Here is a 24,636-nt window from a genome sequence, read left to right as displayed (position 1 = left end):
GCCCTATCAAACCAATAATGATAAGCCTTAGGTTGTCTTGGATGGCTAAAGGCTGTAACTCTTCTAGAAAATACATGAAATGCCTGAAGTTTTAATATGTGCTGATCTAAGGTCGTTACTTAAATGATTGAAAGTTGTGTGTCACAGAAATAACTGATTTCTTGTTAGCTACATAGTAATGAACCCTGTATCGTATCTGTAACCATATCCAGTTCTGAGTCTTGTGTTTTTTTGGTCATTTATAGTTACTGTTCTGATGCTCTTGCAAAATGTGTTTCATCTTCAAGGAGATTCATAAAAAGGACTTTTGACAAATACAGGTTTTTGATATCTTTAAAATCATAAAACTGAGCTGGGTAAGAATTTTCAGAACTAATGGGAAAGCTGCATTCAAACTGAACAAAAACTAATAACATAGGACTGAATGAATTGAGGAAGTTGATAACATATCCTGTTGTGAACAAATTGAAGATTTAACTTTTCTCCCTAGCTGAACCTTTTAGAAGTCAGAAACTCTCAATGAATATTCTTTCTTCCACGGCGATTCTGATTATTTGCACAAGTTCAATGAGCATCTGTTCTTCTTGTAATAGGACACCACTGGAAACACTGGTTATAATACCAGAGCTTTGACAGGAATGTCACATTTGAGAGAGACATGCACAGACTGAGATATGACGGACAGTTCTAAGGAATTCAGGCTGACTTGTTGGAGCCAGTAAAACCCCTTGAGAGGGTCAGCCTGTTGTGCTGCTTACAGAGTTCCCAGCAGCCTCACCAGGTGAGTAAAGAATGTTACTTCCTGGCAGGTGCAAGAACCCTCAGGATATTTTGGGGACCTCAAGAAGAGGAATACACCCAAGCCTATAGGTACTGCAGGCAAATATTTGGCTTTGCTCTGGCCTTAAGAGGCTATTAAAGTTCAATCTAGAGATTCCTTATAAAAAGTCCCAGCAAAGCAGATTTTAAAGGATCTATATGATCAATCACTACTTTTGCTGAGCTTATGTAAACAAGCCAAGTTTATTAAAATTGGACTTCTTTTTATAAATGAATTAGTCTTGATTTGGCTGTCTCTGGAATTAAGGGTGAATTTAGAGAGAAAAATTATGCTTCGATAATGCATCCTTAGATGTTAGATTCTAGTTTTAATTGTCTTTAAATGTTTGTTGTTTGCCTAAGCTAGACAACTTGAGGTAAACCTCAGACGGATTGCCATGATAGCTCATATGTAGACAATCTTTCTCCTTATTACTCTATGGGGATAATAGAAGGGACCCATGGGCATCGGATTATTTAAACAGTTGGACACTGGGATGGACTCCCCAACAATTATGTAACCAGCTGTCACCTTGATCAATTCTATGTGGCTGGGATAACAAAATTGTTCCTTAAAAGTCAGAGCATACCCCACTCCGTGGGGTTAACTATGAACTTGTGGAGATAATGGATGGCCCCCACCTTCCTTATAATTGGACTGGAGAATGTACTTGGGGATGCCCTTATCTCTTGGGACAAGTCATCTCCCACTTGCCAGCAATTCCTCCTAATTAGGATATTGTTAAGGCTAGACGTCAGGCAAGGAACGCTTCTTAATGATTTTATCCCTTAGCCACTTTCATCCTGGGAACCACCTCTGTTAATGTAAAATTATAAGTAGAGCCTTCGGCAAAGCATATAGTGGCTGCCTTTAACCAAACCCAACACGAAGTCACCCCCATACCAGCACATATAGCGATATTTCTATTACTAGAAAGAATGTTTCTTATTGGCTTTGGTAAATATTACATGGGACTCTCTGTAGGCACCGCTCTCTTATCCTCAAACTATCAACATTTTAACAGAATATACCAACCCACAGATAGGCTCATGACAACAAATTTCCCCACTACATAGTCCTTCCAACTGATATACCCAGGAAGGATTATATCAAATATGTGATGGGCATATGTAGCTTACTCCTACAATAGGACAACTAAGCCAAAAGGCCCTTTTATGATGGGAACAGAAAAACCATACTCTCTCTTTTTTTTTATTTTTAAGATTTTATTTATTTATTAGAGAGAGAGAGAAAGCATGAGCAGGGTGAGGGGCAGGGGGAGAAGCAGACTCCCCGCTGAGGAGAGCCCAATGCGGGGCTTAATCCCAGGACCCCGAGATCATGACCTGAGCTAAAGGCAGACACTAAACTGACTGGGCCACCCAGGTGCCCTGAAAAGCCATACTCTTGATTCATAGCCCAGTAGTACTCGCCAAATGGAGTGGCTCCTCCCAAGAACCCTGTAAACATACCACGATTTCACAGGCAAATGATTGGTTTGCTACTGACTGGACAAGGCGACCAGGCATCAGATGGCTTGCGCCTAATGGAACACAACGGTTATGTGGGCTGAATTCGTGCCCATGGCTTCCACCAGGCTGGGCTAGAAGATACACTGTAGGTTACAGCTGGATGCATGGCCTTATTACTAGGACTATCACAATCCCAGCTAATCTTCTGTATCTAACACAATGATGGACAAGATCCGTGTTCCATTGGTATGAGCATCTGATGTCTATTTTTCTTCCATCAGTAGATTTAGAAGATGTCATATGGCACAGGGAGGCCATTGATAAATACACAATTAAGGCCTTAAATGACTCTCAAGACAGCATTACATTATTAAACACTAAAGTAACTCAAATGTGTAAGCAATTCTATAAAACAGAATGGCATTAGATGTCTTAGCAGCCGCACAAGGAGGAACATGTGCCCTTACTACAGTGGAATGTTGTGTCTATATTCCAAATTATAACAAAAATATAACAGGATTGCTTACTGATATGAATAATCAAATCGGTGCTTTTAATACCCTACATTGCCACTTAATGACTGGTGACATTCCTGGTCAGGAAGTGAACTGTGGTCCATGCTAAAGGGTCTTCTCATTGCTCTTCTTCTTTTCTTTATAACATTTCTACTACTATATTGTCTTTTTCACTTTGTTCTCTCCTATTGTCCAGATACATGCAAGCAGTTCCTGACTTACAAATCGAAACAAATTTATCCTGATGCTCACGCTGGACTCTATAGCAATGGCCTCTGTAGTTGTTATTTATAGGAACAGATAGTGACCATTTTCAGTCCATAGACAGGGATATCTCTATGACCCCAGTCAGCCTGAAGAAGTTACAGAAGATGAGCCCTTCACCCTTCAACAACTTTAAAGATTTAAGGACCAAAAATTGGTCAGGGGGGAAATGATGAGGAATAGTAGGAGAAAAATGTTCACCTTTAGCCCAGGCAGGGGGAGTGGGAGAGGAAGAAGCAGGCTCCCGGGGGAGGAGCCCGACATGGGGCTTGGTCCCAGGATCCTGGGATCACGCCCTGAGCCAAAGACAGACGCTTAACAACTGAGCCACCCAGGCACTCCTAAAGAGAATAATTTTTATATAGGTATAGTGCATTTATTGCTATGGAAAGATATCCATATTATTTTGCCTGGAAATTAAAAACCTATCAGGATGACTCCAATATTTAAATAGAAAATGTATATGCATAATAAAGCTGAAATGGATTTATACCATCATGCAGCAGTAGGAATCTTGGGATATTGCCAGAATCCATCATCATAAGCAAACTTTTCAGTAACTGAATTCGCGAAGACATCTTAAATTGAGGATTCACTGATATTACCTTTTTAAAAAATCATGTTTAATATATTTCTATAATTTACTGCATAAGAGCCTAATACCTGAAGGTACTGGCAATACACAGTATACCAAGGCTCAGGTTTTTTTTTTTTTTTTTTAACGATTTTATTTATTTATTTGACAGAGAGAGTGCTCAAGCAAGGGGAGTGGAAGGGCGAGAAGCAGGCTTCTGGCTGAGCAGGGAGCCCCAAGCGGTGCTCCATCCCAGGACCCCAGCATCAGGACCTCAGCAGAATAAGGACTGAGACACCCAGGCGCCCCCAGGCTCAGTTTTATTCAGCACAGCGTTAAATGGCTTTTCGGTATAGGTAAGAGATGGAAACTGTACTAAGAGTCTTGAGATACAGCTGGATAAATTTCTCAAGAAAAAAGGGAAAAGGACTAGTGAACTGCATGTTTTCGGATTCTCGGGGTTTAAGAAGGTGAAATGGGGGAAGAGGTTGAATCAGAAATCAGGAATTCTGAGCAACAGTGGTCATTTCCAGGCGTTAATTTCATGAGGTTGGGAAAAGGAGGAGAGAGATGAGGCAGATGGTCCCTAAAGGAGTCCTAAGCTCCCACCAGCTGTCACAGAGTAAGTTCTCTTTAAGAAAACTGTAACCAATCAGAAGCCCCCTCCCCTACACTCAGCCAAGGACTCCGGTAGGTCCCGGTATCCAGATTTCGTGAACAAGAGGAAACTCGGAGCCAGGGAGGAGGGAGCTTGCCCGCTGGGTTGCGTGTGCCCTCGAGGTCGCTGGAGGTTTCCCACTGGAGGGAAACTGTGAGGTAACAATGGGAGACGCTGCTCTTTAAAGTCTACAATGAGGACGTGCCGGATTGGCTCCAAGTAAAAAACAGTTCTAAGAACCAGGCTCCACCTCTCCCAGGGCTGTGGACGACGTCCTACGAGGTGGGCCAGCCTAACTCCGCAGCTTCCAGAAGCACCCGCACACACTGAAGCGCCTCCTGCTGCGTGCCTCGGGAGCTTCCGAGAGGCGGCGGGCGCCTAGTGCGCAGGTGCGGGAAGCTGGCCCAGGGCTTCGAGCCAAGCCCTCGCAATTCCGCCCCCGCCTCCGCAGGCGCGGCCGGCCGTTTACTTTTGAACGGCTGCCCCGCGCTCTTTCCCATTGGCGGACGCTACGCAGTTGAATGTTGCCAGGAGACCGCGCCTGCGTCCTGAGGCTCCGCGAGGCCCCGCCCCGTCTGGGCACCTGAAATCCCTCAGGGCGGAGGAGGGCGGGGACGCCAAGCATCTCGGGGACGCTGGGTCTGGAGGCCATAAAGCTGTTCTGGCTTGTGGAGTAGGTTGGTCTCCAACTCCCCGCGGTGAGTCCAAGGAGCGTCTCTTTGGGTCCGAGAAGGCGTCTCTGGGTCCCTCTTGTTTGCCTGTAAGCACAAGCTGGTATACCGGATGTGTTTGGCGGAGAGCTTGATGATGGCGAGGGTGGGCATGGGTCTTGCATTTATTCTCTCGCCCCAGAGGGGTTGCGGAACCTCGTTTTCTTCCGTCCGGTATGGAGCTGAATTTCTGCGCGGGAGCGGGCCGTGTGGTGGTGAGGGTGAGGAGAGCGGGACTCCACACCCCTGGGCTGCCTCGCGTGGTTTCGGGCGGGGGGCGCCGGGGCGGTGGAAGTGCATTAGGAGGGAAACTCGGGAAGATTTGTCCTAAACCTTCGAGAAAGGGAAGGGTATGGTTATGGCGAGGCCCTTCTTTGTGAGAGGTTCTCATGAGACTTAGTGGGTGTAATTACGCCCATTTTACAGGTGTGAAACCTCCGTTCTGAGAGGCATTAGGAAAAACTGACCCAGGGCGCCACAACATTTCAGTGGCAGAACTGACAGACGTATTGATGGGAATAAGCTAAATCAGTATTTATAATTTTAGGCTGGCAAAATGTTTCACTTCCATGGATGCTTCTTCAAGTTAACTTTAAGAAGTCTAAAATGCGCATGAATGTTTGCTCCGTCATCACCATTGTTGGCTAACATTTTCAAGTGCTCGTAAGATACTTGACGCTACAAAAAGAGGTCCTTTGTGACAATTTATTCGGTCACGGGATTGTTGGGATTTTCAGTGTACAAGTGATACCTCTCCTGCACCAACAACTGTTGATATTTGTCACGATGTTTATAAAAACACAATGAGGCATGGGGGAGGTAAACGTCAAAGAGTGAAATAACCATTCCTGTGATGTCATATTTAATCTATTCTTTGAGAATGTAAATCTAAAATATTAAGATAAAACTATTTTAATTTTAGAATACGAATAAAAGGAACTGAAAAAGTTGGAGAAGATAAAGTACATTCAGTCACTAAGCCAGAAGATCAGCAAAGTAGGTAAGCTCTGAAAGATTAAGTGAATACAAAAGAAATTCTTGGTATTTTTTTGAGTGTATGATTTAAAGTGTAAGTTGAGATTTTTAAATCTTCTGAAAAAAGACATGTTGGTGTATAAAATTCAAGCCATCTAGGAGGAGCATAAAGTGAAAACAGCTCCCTCATATGACCTATACCTTAAAGTTAGTCACTTTTGTATACCCTTTCAGAAATTTTACAAGAATTTGTGTACATCTAAACACACATTTTATACATACAGACCTGCAAGTTGCATTTATCACTTAAGTTAGATGGATACCTTTTTACTATGCATTTACATACTGATTTGCATTTTATTTATTTATTTTTTTTGATGACTAGCTAGCCTTTGAAATAAGGTGCCATAATTTAGTCTGGCAAGGTGAAATTTTGATTTTAGGTAATGTTAGTTTTACCGTTGCCTTTCAGCAAACATATTGCTGAATATATTCTCACTGTGAAAAGTACTGAGGAAAAAGCAATGAAAACCTGAATTTCTCATTTCAGTTCTTGGTTAAATCACATAAGTAGTTTCTTTTTTAGTTTGGGGAAATAGATTGATGTCAAAATGCAAGAACAGTGCTAATGGGCAGAGTTAAAGTCCTATCTGACCATAGGATTTTTTTTTTTTTTTTAATTTGAAAGAGTTATGGTGATCCTTCTTTATTTTTGTATATTAATATGTGTAAAGTATTTTTAAAGGCTTGCCGTATGTATATAGATGGCACAATTGTAGTATTTCTAAAGCAGTCTTGAATTGCATAAACTGTGCTTTGGATCAGTTAGGGCCACAAAGATGTGAGACCCAATCAGAATTTTCCCAGACTTACAGCTGACTCACACTGTAAGTTCTAGAGCAAGTCACTTAACTCTATAATGTGGTAAACATAATTTTCTTCAGAGGTTGTAAAATGTAATGGATGTTTTATTACTACTCATGTTTAGAGATGAAAGACATTATTAGTGAATTAAAACTTAAAAAATCATTTACACACTACTGTGAAATAGAATGGGTAGTGATATTTTTTTCGTATTATTTAATTCTCCATAATCTATTATTAGTACTGACCATCTGTAATATGCTAGTTGTACATTGTAGAGGCTGTGTAGGAAATCTGCTTTCTGGAGATAGATTGCAGTAAAAGTTTAGAAATTCAGAAGTGTATTTGTTTTTGACACTTAAACACAAGAATTTTGGGAAATAATTTATACGTGGATGATTTAGTCTCAGAATTTCTGAAGATTTTTATTATATTCATTTCTTGGTGACTTTAAAAAGTGTAGCAGGAAATCTTGAAATAAGTTATCAATGTTTACTTGGGCTTTTAGTACTTACTGGAGGAAAATAACATTTTATGTGGGTTACTTTTATTTTACTTCTTTGCTTTCTAAAAGTAAAAAATAATATAGATTGATTCTATAGTTAATTTGGCAGAGGAAAGACTAGATAATGGGCAAGGCACCTAAAAATTTTTAAAAAGTATTGATTGTGTTGAAAATATACATAAAATTTACCATTATAACCATTAAGTGTACAGTTGAGTGTCATTAAGTATGTTCACATTGTTGCACAACTGTCACCACCCATCTGTCTCCAGAACCTCTTCCATCTTCCCAAACTAAAACTAAACAATAACTCTCCAACTCGTTTCTCTCTAGCCCCTTTTCACTTTCTGTCTTTGTGGACTGCTTATTAGTATTTATATTATGTGCATTTTCCACATCTGTTGCAATAATATAATTTTTCTCCATTGACCTGAGTAATTTTCTATTATTAAATTAACTTTACATTTTTGGGAAGAACCTCATTTTGGTCACTGTATGATATTCCTTTAATGTACTCTATATTTGTTTTTGCTAATACTGTGTTTGGTATTTTATATTGGTACCCATTTTTGAAATTAGTCTATTTTTAGTTTTTGTTAGGTTTTGAAATCATGTTATACTATTTTCAAAACAATTTGCGAACTCTACATCTTTGTATTCTGGAACAGTTGAACAAGAAATTGCCTCTTAAAAATTTGAAAGAGCTCCCCCAGAGAAGCTTGTCCCCCTCACCTCTTTTTTTTCCAGAGTAGCATTTTTCCAATTTGTGAATTTCATATTTTGCTTTATATTCTCTGGTCATTTTGGTATTTGAACGGATATAAAGAATAATTAATTTTTTGTGGTTCTTCAAATATAGTAGCATATAGAATTATGCAAGGTATTCTAATTTTGGCTTTTTCTATTTTTATTTCCTCTTTTCAGTGCTAACTTTGTATATTTGTTGTTTCTTTCCCCTCTTGACTGGATTAGTGTATTAATCAGTTGCTGCGTAACAAATAATCCCAAAATTTAGCAGCTTAAAACCACAAATATTAAAATACAGTTTCTGTGGGCCAGGAATCTAGGAGCAGCTTAGCCGAGTACCTCCAGCCCAAGGTTTCTCATGAGGTTGCAGTCATTGCAGGATTTCACTGGACCCAAAATATCTTGCTTCTAAGCTCACTTATGTGGTTGTTGGCAGGCTTCCAGTTTCTAGGGGGCTATTGGACTGAGGGCTGTAGCTCCTGGCCATATCAAGTGGACCTTGGTCTGCTTACAACATGGCATCTTGCTTCCCTCAGTGACTGATCCAAGAGAAATGAAGAGAGCCAGATCATTCCTGATGAAAACCATGGTCTTTTATTACAAAACTTTGAAAGTAATATCCTATCACTTCTGCTGTATTCTGTTAGAAGGGTGGTGCCTGGGAGGCTCAGTCAGTGGAGCATCTGCCTTTAGCTCAGGTCGTGATCCCGGGGTCCTGGGATCGAGCCCCGCATCGGGGTCCTTGCTCAGTGGGGAGTCTCCTTCTCCTTCTCCCTCTTCCTCTGCTGCTCCCCCTGCTTGTGCTCTCTCTCTCTCAAATAAATAAATAAAATCTCAAAAAAAAAAAAAAAAGTCACTAGGTCGAGTCTACACTCAAGGGAAAGGGATTACAAAAGGACATGAGTATTAGGAAGTGGAGGTCATTGGGGGCCATCTTGGAGGCTGCCTGTCCCGGATAGCTAAAGAGACAGCTCTTGGGTTTAGCAATACTAGCAATTTTGTTAATTCACTGTTTTCTTCATTTATTTTTATTATGTTTTTTTTGCTTTTCCTAGGTTGGTTTCCTTTTTTCTAACTCTTTTTCTTTAGATGAATCCTTTTTATATTCCTTTTGTTTGGTGATGAAAGTAAATAGCTTCAGCTCTGCCCTATAGAATTTTTTTTTTAAACCCTATAGATTTTCCTAAGAGTATTTTTGTTTCACATGAATAGGGTACATCTTGGCTGGGTACAGAATTCTTAGGTCATATGCTTTTCCTTCTAGACCCTGTGGACACTGCTATATGATCTTTCAGCATTCCTTGCTGCTTTGGAGATATTCTGGTTATGTACCGCCATGTAACAAATATCTGAAGGCTTGGCTGGCTCCATGTTCATGATGACTTTTTCACTCACATGTCTGGTACTTCATTGCTTCTCTACTTTTCCTCTTCTGCCAGCAGAGTAGCCTGGACTTTGTTTTACATAGTGATTCATGGCTCTGGGGCAATAACCTGCCAGGCGAATTAAGGGCTATCCCCAGAACGGTCATAGCATCACTCGTATTTTATATCCTGTTGATCAAAGCACTCACATGGCCTGCCCAGGTTTTTTGTGGGGAAGAGATTTCATCTTTTGCTGGGGGAGTACCACTGAAGCCACATTGCGGCGGAGCATATGTGGGAGATAATTGTTGTGGCCATTTTTGGAAATTACAATTTCCCAGAAGAGAATTCTGAGACCATTGTTTTTTCCTTTTTTAGATATCTTACTTTTTTGCCTGGATGCTTGTAGGATTGCCTCTCTCTAAAATTTTATATTTTTAATTAGATGTTAATAGTTGAAAATAAAATAGCAGTATTTTATGTTAATAATGAAAAATAGCAGCCCCCTGCCCTCACTCTCCCCACTCCTGATTCCTGCACTCCGGAAGCAACCACTTTCATTTAACAATTTCTTTTGGTATCTGCTTCTAGATTTTTTAAATAATACGTTTTTGATGTGACTTCTTGACTTTTTACTTTTAGGTATGTGTTGACTTCTTGGAAGATTAAGATTTAGTTCTTTTTTTAAATTTATTTTTTAAAATTTTTGTTATTTGACAGAGAAAGAGCACAAGTGGGCAGAGCAGGAGGGAGAGGGAGAGGGAGAAGCAACCTCCCTGCTGAGCAGATAACCCGATGTGGGGCTCTATCCCAGGACCCTGGGATCATGACCTGAGCTGAAGGCAGACACTTAACCGACTGAACCAGCCAGGCGCCCCTAAGATTTAGTTCTTAAACACTGTTTCCTTCCTTTATTCCATCTGGCCAGTATAATTGTCATTTTCTTAGTTTGGGCTGTCATAACAAAAAAAAAAAACATGGACTAAGTGGCCTAAACAACAGATTTCTCGCAGTTCTGGAGGCTGGAGAGTCCAAGATCAGGATGGATCATAGTTGGGTTCTGGTAAGAGCTCCCTTCCTGGTTTGCAGATGGCCAGCTTAATGATGTTGCCCTTATGTGGTGGAGAGCTGAGAAAGAGAGGGAGCAAGCCATCCTGTCTTCTGTAAGAACACTAATCCATTCATGAGGGCTCTGCCCTCATGACCTAATCACCTCCCAAAGGCTCTACTTCCTAATACCATCACATTAGCGACTAGGATTTCAACATGAATTTTGGGGGGACACAGGCATTCAGTCCAGAAGTTGTTTTTTGGTAAAATCAATATTTAATATTATGACTAATATGATAAATGAGCCATATATTTCCTCTCATTTCATGGTTCTATCACTTTTCCCAAACTTTAGTTTTGTCATCACCTCTCTGTTCAGACGCTTGAAATATTGTCAGTTCCATTTCTTAAAGACATTCCTTTTGGATCTTCCTTTCTCAGACTACTTGTTCTCTAGGCTTGCTGCACAGTTGTCCTGGATTTAATTTTACCATTAGCCTGGTGAGAATTCTTGCTTTTCTATTCCAAAATTTATTTTTCTGGGTATAGAATTTGGGTTGGAAGCCATTTTTTCCTGAGAACATTGAGGGCATTGCTTCACAGCCTTCTAGTTTTTAGTGTTGTGATGTACAAACAACATAGCTAAATTCAAGATAGTCATCCTAGAAAATATACATACGTAAAGTTTTTTGCTTTTTTTTTTTTCCTTCAGAAAAGTCTGAGCTGGATATAGAAAACTTTTGGTGCATAAAATTTCATGCTAGTTTCTGGAAAAACTAGCTTCTAAGCATGATAACCACCTCTATCTTCTGTTTCTCAGGCAATAACCAGAGTCAGAAAGTTGCTGGCCTTAGAGAGTTGTTTTCAACCAGGCTTGCTTCTGCTAACCAGTTCTGACTTGTCATAAATTTATTGCCTAAAATCAGTTTTTAATAGCTCAGCAAGAGGAGGGTCGTCCAAGAGTAGGATTTTATTTCTATATCTTCAAATTACCTATAAACTTCTAATTAAATTTTATTAAAAATGTTTATATACTGTGAAAGTTAACTTTTGAGACCATATTTACTTTCTATTTTATATGAACTCAGGAGATGACATTTTCTTTCAATATTGTTATAAATATCTTCGCTCTAAACAAAGTTGAGCTGGGGTCCCTTAAATGGGTTCTCAGGGAAAAATGTTTTCTAGCGTTTTGTGAAATATGACTTTAGAGGGAAAGGTTTGATTTTGTTTTAAGCCTAATTTTAAATAGCTCTAATATTAAGCCTAAATTGAATATATGTCCACTGCTCAAATGTTTTTTTTTTCCCCTGCAAAGTGCTGTTTTGTTTATTCCTTCATTATGAATTCTGACATCACTAAAATCCTCTGAGAAACATGTTCGTTTTTCATGGGTGGTTTTGTGTGACTATAGAGCTCTTTGTAGTATAGGGTAAAGTCATAAAGTCTTCCCAGCATGCATTCAGTTGCACTTATCTGCGATGAATGTCATCTTCTGTACTGTTGCCGAATTACTTTAGTTTCCTGGAATGCTCGCAGTTCAAGTTTAGTATCTGTGTGACACGTCTTGGCTCATTAGGGTTCTGAATATTGTAATCTGAAGGGAGTATTTTTTTTTTTTTAAAGATTTTATTTATTTATTTGACAGAGATAGAGACAGCCAGCGAGAGAGGGAACACAAGCAGGGGGAGTGGGAGAGGAAGAAGCAGGCTCATAGCGGAGGAGCCTGATGTGGGACTCGATCCCATAACGCCGGGATCACGCCCTGAGCCGAAGGCAGACGCTTAACCGCTGTGCCACCCAGGCGCCCCTGAAGGGAGTATTTTTTGATAGACTCTCCTGTTATAGCTTTTTCTAAACAAAATAGAGATTTTGCTATTTAAAAAACAAAAAACTGTGGAACGCCTGGGTGGCAAGTCGTTAAGCGTCTGCCTTCGGCTCGGGGCGTGATCCTGACGTTCTGGGATCGAGCCCCACATCAGGCTCCTCTGCTAGGAGCCTGCTTCTTCCTCTCCCACTCCCCCTGCTGTGTTCCCTCTCTTGCTGGCTGTCTCTCTGTCACATAAATAAATAAAATCTTAAAAAATAAAAATAAAACTGATTTTTATTGGAAGGACTAATTAAAAAATGTTTTTCCCTTCCAAATCTGCAAAGTAAAATTATTACTTTGGAATATTAAACTATGCTGATTCTGGACTTCAAGCTTACTAGTATTTCAATCGAAGAAGCTAAGAAATTTATAGTAACTGTTAATAGAGAAATTTAATACTTTGCTTTAGAAACTATGGTTGAGCCAACGGGGAATATGAATTCTTTTGAATTAAAGAATATAATTTTGCTGGGGCGCCTGGGTGGCACAGCGGTTAAGCGTATGCCTTCGGCTCAGGGCGTGATCCCGGCGTTATGGGATCAAGCCCCACATCAGGCTCCTCCACTGGGAGCCTGCTTCTTCCTCTCCCACTCCCCCTGCTTGTGTTCCCTCTCTCACTGGCTGTCTCTGTCTCTGTCCAATAAATAAATAAAATCCTTAAAAAAAAAAAGAATATAATTTTGCTAATCCCAATTTGTTATTTAGTAGGAATGTCTAATCTTCTCTATTTTTGCATAATTAAAAAAAATCCATGGGACACATGGGTGGCTCAGTCGGTTAAGCATCTGCCTTTGGCTCAGGTCACGATCTCAGGGTCCTGGGATCGAGTCCCACATTGGGCTCCTTGCTATATGGGGAGCCCACTTCTGCCTCTGCCTGCCACTCCCCCTGCTTGTGTGTGTGCTGTCTCTCTCTCTCTCTGGCAAATAAATAAATAAAATCTTAAAAATCCTGACTTATTTTTAAGTTTAAATGACACAGTAGTTTCGTGTGTACCATAGTTCCAACAACTCTGTATGCATTGTTATGCTCACACAAGTGTAGCTACCATGGCACTCTACAGAGCTATTAAATACCACTGACTGTATTCTCAGTGTTGGACCTTTCATCTTCATGACTTATGCCATACCTGGAAGCCTGAACCTTCCTATCCCCTTCACCCATTTCACCATCCCCACACACCCCCTCCCCCACAGCCACTTTTGTTCTCTGTATTTATGGGTCTGTTTCGGTGTTTTTGTTTGCTCATTTATTTTTTTTAAAGATTTATTTTAGAATGAGAGAGAGCACGAGCCGGGGGAAGGGCAGAGGAAGAGGGGGAGAGAGAATCTTTTTTTTTTTTTTTTTCAAGATTTTTTTATTTATTTGACAGAGATAGAGACAGCCAGCGAGAGAGGGAACACAAGCAGGGGGAGTGGGAGAGGAAGAAGCAGGCTCACAGCAGAAGAGCCTGATGTGGGGCTCGATCCCATAACGCCGGGATCACGCCCTGAGCCGAAGGCAGACGCTTAACCGCTGTGCCACCCAGGCGCCCCGGGAGAGAGAATCTTAAGCAGACTCTGTGCTGAGCAAGGAGCCCAATGTGGGGCTCGATCCCATGACCCTGAGATCATGACCTGCGCTGAAAGCAAGAGTGGGACACTCAACTAACTGAGCCACCCAGGTGCCCCTGCTCATTTGTTGAGATTCCACATATAAGTGAAATCATATGGTATTAGTCTTTCTCTTACTTTGCTTAGCATAATACTACCTCCAGATGCATCCATGTTATTGCAGGTGACAAGGTCTCATTTTTCTATGGCTGATTATTATTCCATTGAGTCTATATATTTATCATATATAAACATATAAACACATATATATTCATATACACCAGATCTCATCCGTTCAGTTTTGATGGACACTTGTATTACCTTTCTATCTTGGCTATTGCAAATAATGCTGCAGTGAACATGGGGTGCATATATCTTTTGGAATTAGTATTATTTTCATTGGATAAATATCTTGTAGTGGAATTACTGGGTTGTATGGTATTTCTATGTTTAGTTTTTTGAGGAACCTCCATACTGTTTTCCAGTGATGGCACCAATTTACACTTCACCAGCAGTGCAGAATTCCCTTTTTTCCACATCCTCGCCAGCACTTAACTTTTCTTGTCTGACGCTAGCCATTCTGACAAACCTAAGGTGGCGTCTCGTGGTTTTGATGTGCATTTCCCTGATGGTCAGTGATGTTGAGCGTTGTGTCGTGTCTGTTGGTCATCTGTATGTCCTTGGAAAACTGTTTATTTAGGTCCTCTGCCCATTTTTTAATTGGATTGTTTTTGGTGTTGGGTTGTACAAGTTCCTTATGTATTTTGGATATTAACCCCTTATCAGGTATCATTTGCAAATAAACTCCCATTGCTTTTTCATTTGCTGGGGCAGAAACTTTTTTTTTTTTAAGATTTTATTTATTTATTTGACAGAGAGAGACAGCCAGCGAGAGAGGGAACACAAGCAGGGGGAGTGGGAGAGGAAGAAGCAGGCTCCCAGCAGAGGAGCCTGATGTGGGTTGGGCTCGATCCCAGAACGCCGGGATCACGCCCTGGGGCCGAAGGCAGATGCTTAACGACTGCGCTACCCAGGCGCCCCTGGGCAGAAACTTTTAATTTTGGAGCAGTTCCAATTTATTTTTGCTTGTTTCCCTTGCTTGAGGAGACATAGCTAGAAAAATGTTGCCAAAGCCCATGTCCCAGAGATTATTTTTTATGTTTTCTTTATGGAGTTTTCAGGTTTTACATTTTGGTCTTTAATCCACTTTGAGTTTATTTTTGTATATGGTGTAAAGAAAGTGGTCCAGTTTCAGTCTTTAGCATAGAGCTGTTCAGTTTTCCCAGCATCATTAAAGTGATTATCTTTTCCTCATTGTATATTCTTCTCTCCTTTGTCAGAGATTGCCCATGTAAGTGTGAGTTTATTTCTGGGCTATCCTGTTCATTGATCTTTGTCTGTTTTTGTACCAGTACCGTAGTGTTTTGACTACTCCAGTTTTGTAGTATAGTTTGAAATCTGGAATTGTGTTCTTCCCACTTTGTTGTTCTTTATCAAGATTGCTTTGGCTGTTCAGGGTCTTTTGTGGTTCCATACAAATTTTAGGCTTATTCTAGTTCTACGAAAAGTACTCTTGGTATTTTGATAGAGAGTACCTTGAATCTGTAGATTGCTTTAGGTAGTACAGACATTTTGACAATGTTCTTCCAGTCCAGAGTATGGCATATTTTTTGCCCTGTTTATGTTGTCTTCAGTTTTTTCATTAGTGTTGAATAGTTTTCAGAGTACAGGTCTTTCACCTTCTTGATTTATTCCTAGGTTTTTATTCTGATAAATGTGGCTGTTAATTTCTTCCTGCTAACTGTTAAGTGTGTAGAAACGCAACAGATTAATTTTGTATGCTGCAACTTTATTGAATCTTAATTTATCCTAAGTTTTTTGGTGGTCTTGAGGTATAAAGTATCCTGTCATCTGCAAATAGTGACGGTTTTACTTTTTTTTTTTTTTAACCAATGTAGATGCCTTTTTTTTTTCCTTGTCTGTTGTGGCTACGACTTCCAGTTCTTGTCCATAGTTTAGATTTTAGCACTTAGAATGTAAAAGTTGCACAGGTTATCATTAAGTAGACTTCAACAGAACACTGAATTTTGCTTTTGCATAGAGGCAGACTTAAATAACTTTAATTTGAAGTATTTACTACAAATTAGAATTGTTTAGCATGATTTTTGTACCAAAGTAAGCTCTTAAAAATGTCTATATATTAGGAATTGTATTATTTAGAAAGCTGCATTTAAAAATCTTAAACATCTTAATTATCTTTTAAATGACAAGTGCGGTATATTAATAGTTTTGAGGTTAACACCTAAAACTTTATATGGTATTTACAAGTGTCTTTGTTACATGTAGGCTTAAAATACTTTTTTCTCTTGACAGGAAATGCACAATTTTGAGGACGAGTTAACATGTCCCATTTGTTACAGTATTTTTGAAGATCCTCGTGTGCTACCGTGCTCTCATACATTTTGTAGAAATTGCTTGGAAAATGTTCTTCAAGCATCTGGGAACTTTTACATATGGAGACCTTTACGAATTCCACTCAAGTGTCCCAATTGCAGAAGTATTATTGAAATTGCTCCAACTGGTATTGAATCTTTACCTGTTAATTTTGCATTAAGGGCTATTATTGAAAAGTACCAGCAAGAAGACCATCCAGATATTGTCACCTGTCCTGAACATTACCGACAACCATTAAATGTGTACTGTCTCCTAGATAAAAAATTAGTCTGTGGTCATTGCCTTACCGTAGGTCAGCACCACGGTCACCCCATAGATGACCTTCAGAGTGCCTATCTGAAAGAAAAGGACACACCTCAGAAACTGCTTGAACAGTTAACTGACACACACTGGACAGATCTTACTCGTCTTATCGAAAAGCTGGAAGAACAGAAATCTCATTCAGAAAAAATGGTCCAAAGTGATAAGGAGGTTGTTCTCCAGTATTTTAAGGAGCTTAGTGATACACTAGAACAGAAAAAAAAAATTTTCCTAGCTGCTCTCTGTGATGTTAGCAATCTGATTAATCAAGAATATACTCCACAAATTGAAAGAATGAAAGAAATAAGAGAGCAGCAACTTGAATTAATGACACTGACAACATCTTTACAGGAAGAGTCTCCACTTAAATTTCTTGAAAAAGTTGACGATATCCGCCAACATGTGCAGATTTTGAAACAAAGACCACTTCCTGAGGTCCAGCCTGTTGAAATCTATCCTCGAGTAAGCCAAATATTGAAAGAAGATTGGAGCAGAACAGAAATTGGACAAATTAAGAAACTTCTCATTCCTGAAATGAAAATTTCTTCAAAGAGGATGCCATGTTCCTGGCCTGATAAAGATGACAAAGAAGTTGAATTTTTTAAGATTTTAAACGTTGTTATAGTTACTTTAATTTCAGTGATACTGATGTCGATCCTCTTTTTTAACCAGCACATAATAACCTTTTTAAATGAAATCACTGCAATATGTTTTTCTGAAGTCTCGCTATCTGTTTACCAAAGTTTGTCTAACAATCTATATGATTTAAAGAATATGCTATGTCACACTTTATATTTACTGAAGGAATTCATGTGGAAAATAGTTTCTCGTTGAAAATTCAAATCTGAATTGTTTAGGCTTATTCTGTACAGCAGACTAACAAGAATTGCTAAAGGGAGAAATAGGGTAGGATGGATAACTAAAATAGCAAACTAAACTATCAGAGTTACAACAAATATATAGAAATGTTAAACCATTTTTCTTAGATGATGGAAATGTGTCACAGTGAGAAATGATACATAAGGTGTCTAAAAATGAATATCTTGTTCACTTGATTTAATACATTATTCTGTTTTATTTGCTTGAGGTTGACTTTATTGCTGTGACACTGAAACATTCCTGTACCAATATTGTCTTTTAGCACTTTTTTTTTTTGTCTTAGCATTCAATTACCGCAGAGGTTAGTGTTGCAGTTCTTTATGTATACACAGTTTTTAGGTTAAAAGATGGCAAGATCCTTAAAGTGTATAGGCATTTATTTTGATGTGGCTTGAAGCCTTTGAGTGGCCAAATAAGGATGGTGAGTAGAGCTTTTAAATTCAAGTAGCAAAGTCTAAAAGTGATAAGGGGATGCTTACATTAAGGATATTTTTGATCAAACATACCTGATACATTAATGTATTTTAAGATAGATTTAAGAGCCCTACAATGTTTATCAACATTCATTCCTAACAAAGCTATTACTTTTGGGAATAATATATTGTTAGGGAACAAACAGTGACCTTTTCAAATAATGGTCTTACTCTGTCTTACTGTGTGAATTGGACTTTTTGGTTAGTGCTTTAGTCTTGCCAAATCAGTTCTTAAACTCAACACGTTACTAGCAGAGTATATATTGTTGATATATTCCATCATTAGATTTAGGTGGCATCATGTTTACTCTATTTGTCTTAAAAATGGTCTTTTCTGCCATTTGCTTAAGCTATTATCAAAGTACTGATAATTCAACTTTAGTGAATTTTGCTTAAATGGGAGCCTGTATACGCTATTAAGTCAAATCCCTTTGTTAGTTCTTATTAACAGGGACTGGAATTGTGGTGCTTGTGGTAGGACTTTTGGCCCTTTTGTCCATGGAAACGTAAGTAAAAGGTCATTGTTTTTCAGACCAAATTGGCTGTTGCTCTTTGATCCATTCCCTAGAAGTCCTATCTAGTTCAGAGACTTCCAGGTCATTTTAGGGAATGCTTCTGGTCCTGTACTACATATAAATTATAATGAATTAATATGGCTGTAGTTCTGAAATGCTCCTAATGTCTTATCTGCTGAGAATGTCTTAACACAAAGATGGCTGGTTGTATTAAGTCAAATATATGACCAGAATCAGAATATATATCTATCACAATCGTGTGGGCAAAGATTTGGAGGGTATTAATAGAGGTGGTGGGGGAAGCTAAATATTAAGGTATTGAAATATAAATACAGCATATTAACTTGACTGAAGTTGATTAGTCACAATACAAAAATGCCACATACTTTTTGAATATATATTAGTAAGCACTGAAATTTGTTAGCTATTTGTGTCAAGCACTTAATGCACACGTTTCTGAAGTAGGTATTAACTTCTTTTTGTAGGTGAGGAAATACAACCCAAAGTCATACAGCCAGCATATAGGAGACAATGTATTTTCAGAGTTCCTGCTGTCATGCTACTGAAACTTAAGCCAAGATTTTAATTCAATTAGGACTAATTTATGTCTAAGATTCATTTATAGCTAAAAATTGGAACATATACCTATTAACACATTTTAAGTTTGATGTTACCATTTCTTAAGTTGTTGCCAGTTCTTAGACAAAACTATGAATTTTATGTGGTGTGTGGTGTGCATGAATTATAGTCAAGAATACAAACAACCGATTCTTAATACATGCTGTTCTGTTTTGTAATTCTTACCAGAATGAAATTGTAAAACTTAAAGTATATAATCTTGAAATATTTCTAAGTTTTATGTATAACAAAATCTATATTTTAATAAACTTATTTTGCTATTTTACTTGCATTGAGGGGCTTAATAAGGCGCTCAAACTTAGGAGTGGTAGCTTTGGAATTTTCATATGGGTAATGGGAATTATCTATCTTAACTCTTTAAAGACATGTTGTAGAGCTTAGTACTAGAGTATTAAGTTCCATTTATCACTACTTTCACCAATGAAAAAGCACGTGATTGTAGTTTTACTTTTCCCTTATATCTTAATTTAAAACAAATGATCATACTTGAGTTTCAGATCTTGCTTTAAGTCCGTGCTAAGGTATTTACATATTTTAACAACTGTATTATGATACAAACCATCTTTGTTGGATCTTTGTAGTTAGGATCAGTATCTAGACGTAAAATAGCTAGGGCAAAGACTAAGACTTGATTCAGTACCAAAATTCCTCTTGAAAACCAAGTGGTTGCCAACTTCGGGTGCACTGTAACATTGAGCTGATGCGGTGCAGCAAAGAAAAAGAGCCCTGGCAAGTGGGCAGGCAAACACTCCATCATCTTAATTTCCATTTATCCTAAGTTAGTTAACCCCTACATACTTCATTCTTTTTATGAACCAACCAATGATAATGGGTATTCCTTTTTACTGAGTATTTTATTCACGTTCAGATATTGTCTGTTTTTTCTGGCCCTCTTGCACGTTTTAAACACAGAAAATCATATAAAATATTTAAATTTTCATCCTGTAGAATTAAAAAAAATGTTCCCATTGTTTGGGTAATAAATACAGTGACTGTCTATTAAATTAAATGGAATACCTGAAGATACTGTTATTTACTAGTTGGCAGGCTTTTCCATTGTAGATTAGAGATCCGTGATGGTATGCTGCATCTGAACATGACATAGTTTAGAACTTACTGTTCATGAACTCTACACACTTTTAACTCTGTTTGTAACAATCTGGGACTAACTAAGGGCAAATCACCTGACCCTCCCAGGCATCTTATTTTCTGCATAGCCTGCTGCTTACAAAATTGTCAGATTCTTAGTCTCCTAGAAGCAGATATATAGAATATATATTTTTTTAAAGATTTTATTTATTTGAGAGACAACACAAGCAGGGAGAGGGATATAGGGCTTGATACAAGGGTTCTGGGATCATGACCCGAGCCAAAGGCAGATGCTTAACCAACTGAGCCACCCAGGCGCCCCTAAAATATTTTATTAGGCTTTATAAAGATCTCCTAATAGCATAAAACACATACCAGTTAGTTATCCCGTTTAGGAATATGTATTTTACATAATTTATAATCCTTTACAAATAGAAAATTTCAATAATACAATATGCTGAATCTATGCTGATTCAATTTAAGGAATCCTGGGTATAAACAAATTCAACAAAGTCCTTTAGATGCAATTTGTTTTGGGTTTACTGCAACACTTTTTGTTATATTGTAGGTCTTGTAAATTCCAATAAGTCTGTCTGAAATCTCGAACATATTATTTCTAAGAGAAATTATTATGAACTGGGCATTCTTTGTTTGCTCCTAAAGAAGAAAGAAAAAACAGAAGCATTAATAACAAGTAAATCATAATAAACATCTAAACTTCCCTGAAATGTTTTTTCTGGGCAATAAATTCAACATTACTTTGATAATTAAGATGAACAGGAATGACAGCATGATAATTCATGACACAGTATTTGAGTTTGAGAGGAACTGGGTATTTTTGGAAGCATGGTTGCCTAGAAGTCTTCTAGCAGAAAAAAAAAATCTAAGGAGACCAGAGATTCTAGTTGTGTTTCTGCTACTAATTTACATTATCGGTTTGTATTTTACTTGTCCAAATTGGAAATGTTTAGTTCCAATAAAGGACTTGGTCTCTGATACCACAGGACATGGTATTAGGAGTACAGGGGAAAAGCTCAAAAGTAAGAAGTCAATGAATTCCATATGTATTGTTAGAATGAAAACCTCTAAATGATTACTTACATATATATAAAATGCAACAATGGACACATTTTTAAAATCAAGGGCAGCATCAATTTCATCCATGAAGTACAGAGGAGTAGGTTTGTAGTGGTGAAGAGCAAATACTAAAGCCAACGAACTAAGTGTTTTCTCTCCTCCTGAAAGATTGAAGATCTTCTTCCAACTTTTCTTAGGTGGTCGAACACTGAATTAAGAAAATCTCTTATTAGATTACTTGCAAAGCTAGACTTCATGATTTGTTTTCCGTAAATGGCTTCTACCACCTTCCTTGGGGATCTCTAATTTACTTTCCACAGATCTAAACGTTTTTGGGGTTATTTTATAAAAATGTTATTGGAGAATGAACACACAAGAACACCTACCAAAATTTTAAGATTTAAATAGCAAGCCAGTAAACACTTCCTGCTATTCTTCTGTTTCCAGTGCATTTTTTTTGCTTTGAATTTTAAAATCAAAATTTTAAACTGAAATGGCTCAAAAATTTAAAAAGATGAACTAGACAAATATTGTGTAAAATTATTTGCTGCTTGCCCAGAATTTATGCTGTAAACTGCCAATACGTAAACAAATCAGTATTTACCATCAAATAAAACAAGCTGGAGATCTAACCTTCACCTCCCACCCTTAAAAAATACTGACAGTTTGGAGAATAATGTAGATATGTAACAAGAGTATCCAAAACTCAGTATAATTACAAACCTGAACATGATTCCTTCGGAGAAAGGATCCAAGCTGTCTACAAGCTCCAGTTCAGCATCACCTCCCAAAGTTAGCATTTGGTAATTTTCCTTTAATTTATTTGTTATTATATAAAAACCTGCCATGAATTCATTAAGCCTTTGTTTCCGAAGATTTTCATATGCCTGTCTAAACTGATCTCTTTCACAAGTAATTTTGTCCAATTCTGCTACCCGCTGTAAATATAATTCTTCCTATGAAAAAAAAATGAGAAAAACATATTCAGTTACTCTTTTGAGATAAGAGTTAAAACTGCTAATTATATAAATTAAAATTTACAATTTAGGCTAAGGATTAAAAACTTCTGACTAAGTCATGAACAGTTTAGTCATACCTTCTTTTTATACTCTGCAACGGCACCAAGGTTTGGTTTCATTTCATGACACTGGGCTTCTAAAAGTGCGATTTGATTTGTTATAGAATCTGGGTTCTTGATTGCTTCAAGATCCTCTGGGCTTAAAACTGCAATCTCTTCAAGAGGATTGTCTTCTATGAGATGCAATGATATTTTTGAAATCTAAAGGTTCAGTTTAGATGAGCGTTAGGGAAGGCACAGAACTCTTGTTTAAAAAAATCCAACCACAATATGACAAATTACCTATCTACTAAAACACTATATACTAAGGAACTGTGGCTAATTTCTGTAGCAATTGTTTCTCAAAGGGCATCAAGAAAAATAATTATAGTGTTCCAAAGTGTTCATGTAGGCTTGTGTTAAATCTCTGAATCAGCCCTGGGTGAAAATGTTGACGAATGGAACCATTACCCAGGTTTTTCTATATATAGACATGACTACATATTGTTCATCATGTCCCCTATAAACTTGAGAAATGATTATCTCTGGAAACTAAGAATCACGACATCTCAAAAATACAAAATAGAAACAAGAAACACAACCCTTTCATAAAGGATATTTTAAAGTGACATTTAACTAAATGCTAACAATCTTACCTCTTTTTGCCAATATTTTACTTTAGAATTATGTTCAGCAATGTGACCATCTATTTGTTCAAGTTTCAACTTAATACTAAGTGCATCTTTTTGAAGAGCATGTTCATTTTCTTGAATTATTTTTAGTTCTTGAAGTAGATTACGATGTTCTTTTTGGATTTCTGGTAAGGACTCCTAAAAACCAAGAAGAACTACTATAGATATGATCTTCCCAAATGGAAAGAAAGAACAGGTATTTTTACATTACAGAGATGAAGAAATTAGCAATCTCTCCCTATGCCCCTTCCATTTAAAAAGTTTATTTACGGAAAAGTTACAGTACTCATTTTTATCATACAAATAAATGTTAATTATAGCCACAAAAGTTTTCAGCTATTGAGTGCTTACTATGCAAGGTACTGATGTCATAAATCCAAATCTTTAAATTGCTTCAAATACCATTCATTCCAATCTCCAAGTCTTACCTCTGCAGCATTTGTGTTCTGTACGACCTCTGCTGCTTTGTCCTCAATACTTTTTTGTTCTGCTGTTAAATCATCTACTTCTTTCTCAGTGTCTTTTATTTCTTTCTCTGTGCGAAAGACTGAGTCTTGTGCTTTTTTAAGATTTCTAAACAAGCAAAATGATACATTAAAAATATGCTAACATGGGATTTGTTATCCTGCTTATAAAAGTTTAAGGAGAGATTTTACTATCACAGATCTTAAAATTTATCATTTACTAAACCATCCTTGAAATGGTTTTTATGTTATACATACTTCTGGGATGTTGTATATCTTATTAAACTCTGAGTATAAATTAAACTTAGACCACGAAGCAAAATTGTCCATTGTATCATTATATTCTTGTCATTTTCTTATCTGATTGAGATTCTTAAATCTCTACACCCATGAAGTTATATCTTCAAATAATACCTCCCAGTTAGGGCAACCTGTGTTTCACAAGGAGGGGAACAATGACTGTTTTTTCCCTTAATAAAAGCTACTTCTACTTTGACCAGTGTGTTTAGGCAAACTTCTGCTTCTAACAAACAAATGGCTTATTAGTGCTTTATCTACCTTTGAGCCAAAACACCACAGTAACTTAACTAGATAAAATTATAACAAATGGATTAGTAAGATAAAAGAAAGTTACTTACATTTTGTATACATATTTAGCTTTAATTACCTAGAAACACCAATACTTTAAAAATTACTTTAAAAATAAGATCTACGAATGGTTAAGACAATGGAATAATCCAGTTAACTAAAAACTAAGTTACCAAGACAATTTTACTAAGAGGTCTAACTTTTACTTCGTATTCTCCTAGATCTAGATCTATTTAAATTAATAACCATCTAACTACTCTAAAGCCAGAGAAATAAAACAGATTTTTATGTGCATACAAGTGGGGAGTTTGCCAAGACATACCTGTTTACCACTTGAAACGCTCATCATAAATAAATGTTTATAGGTTTCCCTTTACTAAAGCCCTATCAGATAAACAAACATGTCAGACAGGCTTAATAAGTAACAGC

At 37.7% G+C, this 24,636-nt stretch overlaps 2 protein-coding genes across 9 annotated transcripts in view; one reads left to right on the top strand and one right to left on the bottom strand.

Moving 5' to 3' along the window:
- Nucleotides 1-250: 250 nt before the first annotated feature.
- On the top strand, nt 251-19,505 carry TRIM59 (tripartite motif containing 59). 6 transcript variants are annotated; one of them, XM_045811530.2, is made up of 4 exons: nt 251-781; nt 3,818-4,001; nt 5,936-6,013; nt 16,354-19,505. In XM_045811530.2, the coding sequence occupies exon 4, from the start codon at nt 16,357-16,359 to the stop codon at nt 17,566-17,568; it is 1,212 nt and encodes a 403-aa protein (XP_045667486.1). In that variant the 5' UTR covers nt 251-781; nt 3,818-4,001; nt 5,936-6,013; nt 16,354-16,356; the 3' UTR covers nt 17,569-19,505. The 6 variants fall into 6 exon arrangements, 5 of the variants coding, with proteins under 5 accessions (XP_045667486.1, XP_045667494.1, XP_045667508.1 ...); XR_006782256.2 differs by lacking the exons at nt 251-781; nt 3,818-4,001 and adding an exon at nt 4,845-5,001 and having other exon boundaries at nt 16,354-18,592; nt 19,087-19,505; XM_045811538.2 differs by lacking the exons at nt 251-781; nt 3,818-4,001 and adding an exon at nt 4,843-5,001 and having other exon boundaries at nt 5,936-6,009.
- A 1,011-nt stretch (nt 19,506-20,516) lies between these two features.
- SMC4 (structural maintenance of chromosomes 4) overlaps nt 20,517-24,636 on the bottom strand; it is a 36,301-nt gene continuing 32,181 nt past the window's right edge. For all 3 annotated transcript variants that reach the window (XM_045811568.2, XM_045811577.2, XM_045811587.2), the window contains 6 exons: nt 23,584-23,728; nt 23,120-23,293; nt 22,503-22,685; nt 22,130-22,362; nt 21,431-21,614; nt 20,517-20,986 (listed from right to left, as the gene is read on the bottom strand). In XM_045811568.2, the coding sequence (XP_045667524.2) occupies nt 20,834-20,986; nt 21,431-21,614; nt 22,130-22,362; nt 22,503-22,685; nt 23,120-23,293; nt 23,584-23,728 (1,072 nt within the window). In that variant the 3' untranslated portion in view covers nt 20,517-20,833. The remainder of the gene's footprint in view (nt 20,987-21,430; nt 21,615-22,129; nt 22,363-22,502; nt 22,686-23,119; nt 23,294-23,583; nt 23,729-24,636) is intronic.

This window comes from Ursus americanus, chromosome 20 (genome assembly GCF_024610735.1).
Source record: "Ursus americanus isolate L20-20 chromosome 20, mUrsAme1.1.p, whole genome shotgun sequence".
NCBI classification, from domain to species: Eukaryota; Metazoa; Chordata; class Mammalia; order Carnivora; family Ursidae; genus Ursus; species Ursus americanus.
The sequence above is the reverse complement of the archived record's forward strand: the minus strand, read 5'-3'. Positions and strand labels throughout refer to the sequence as shown.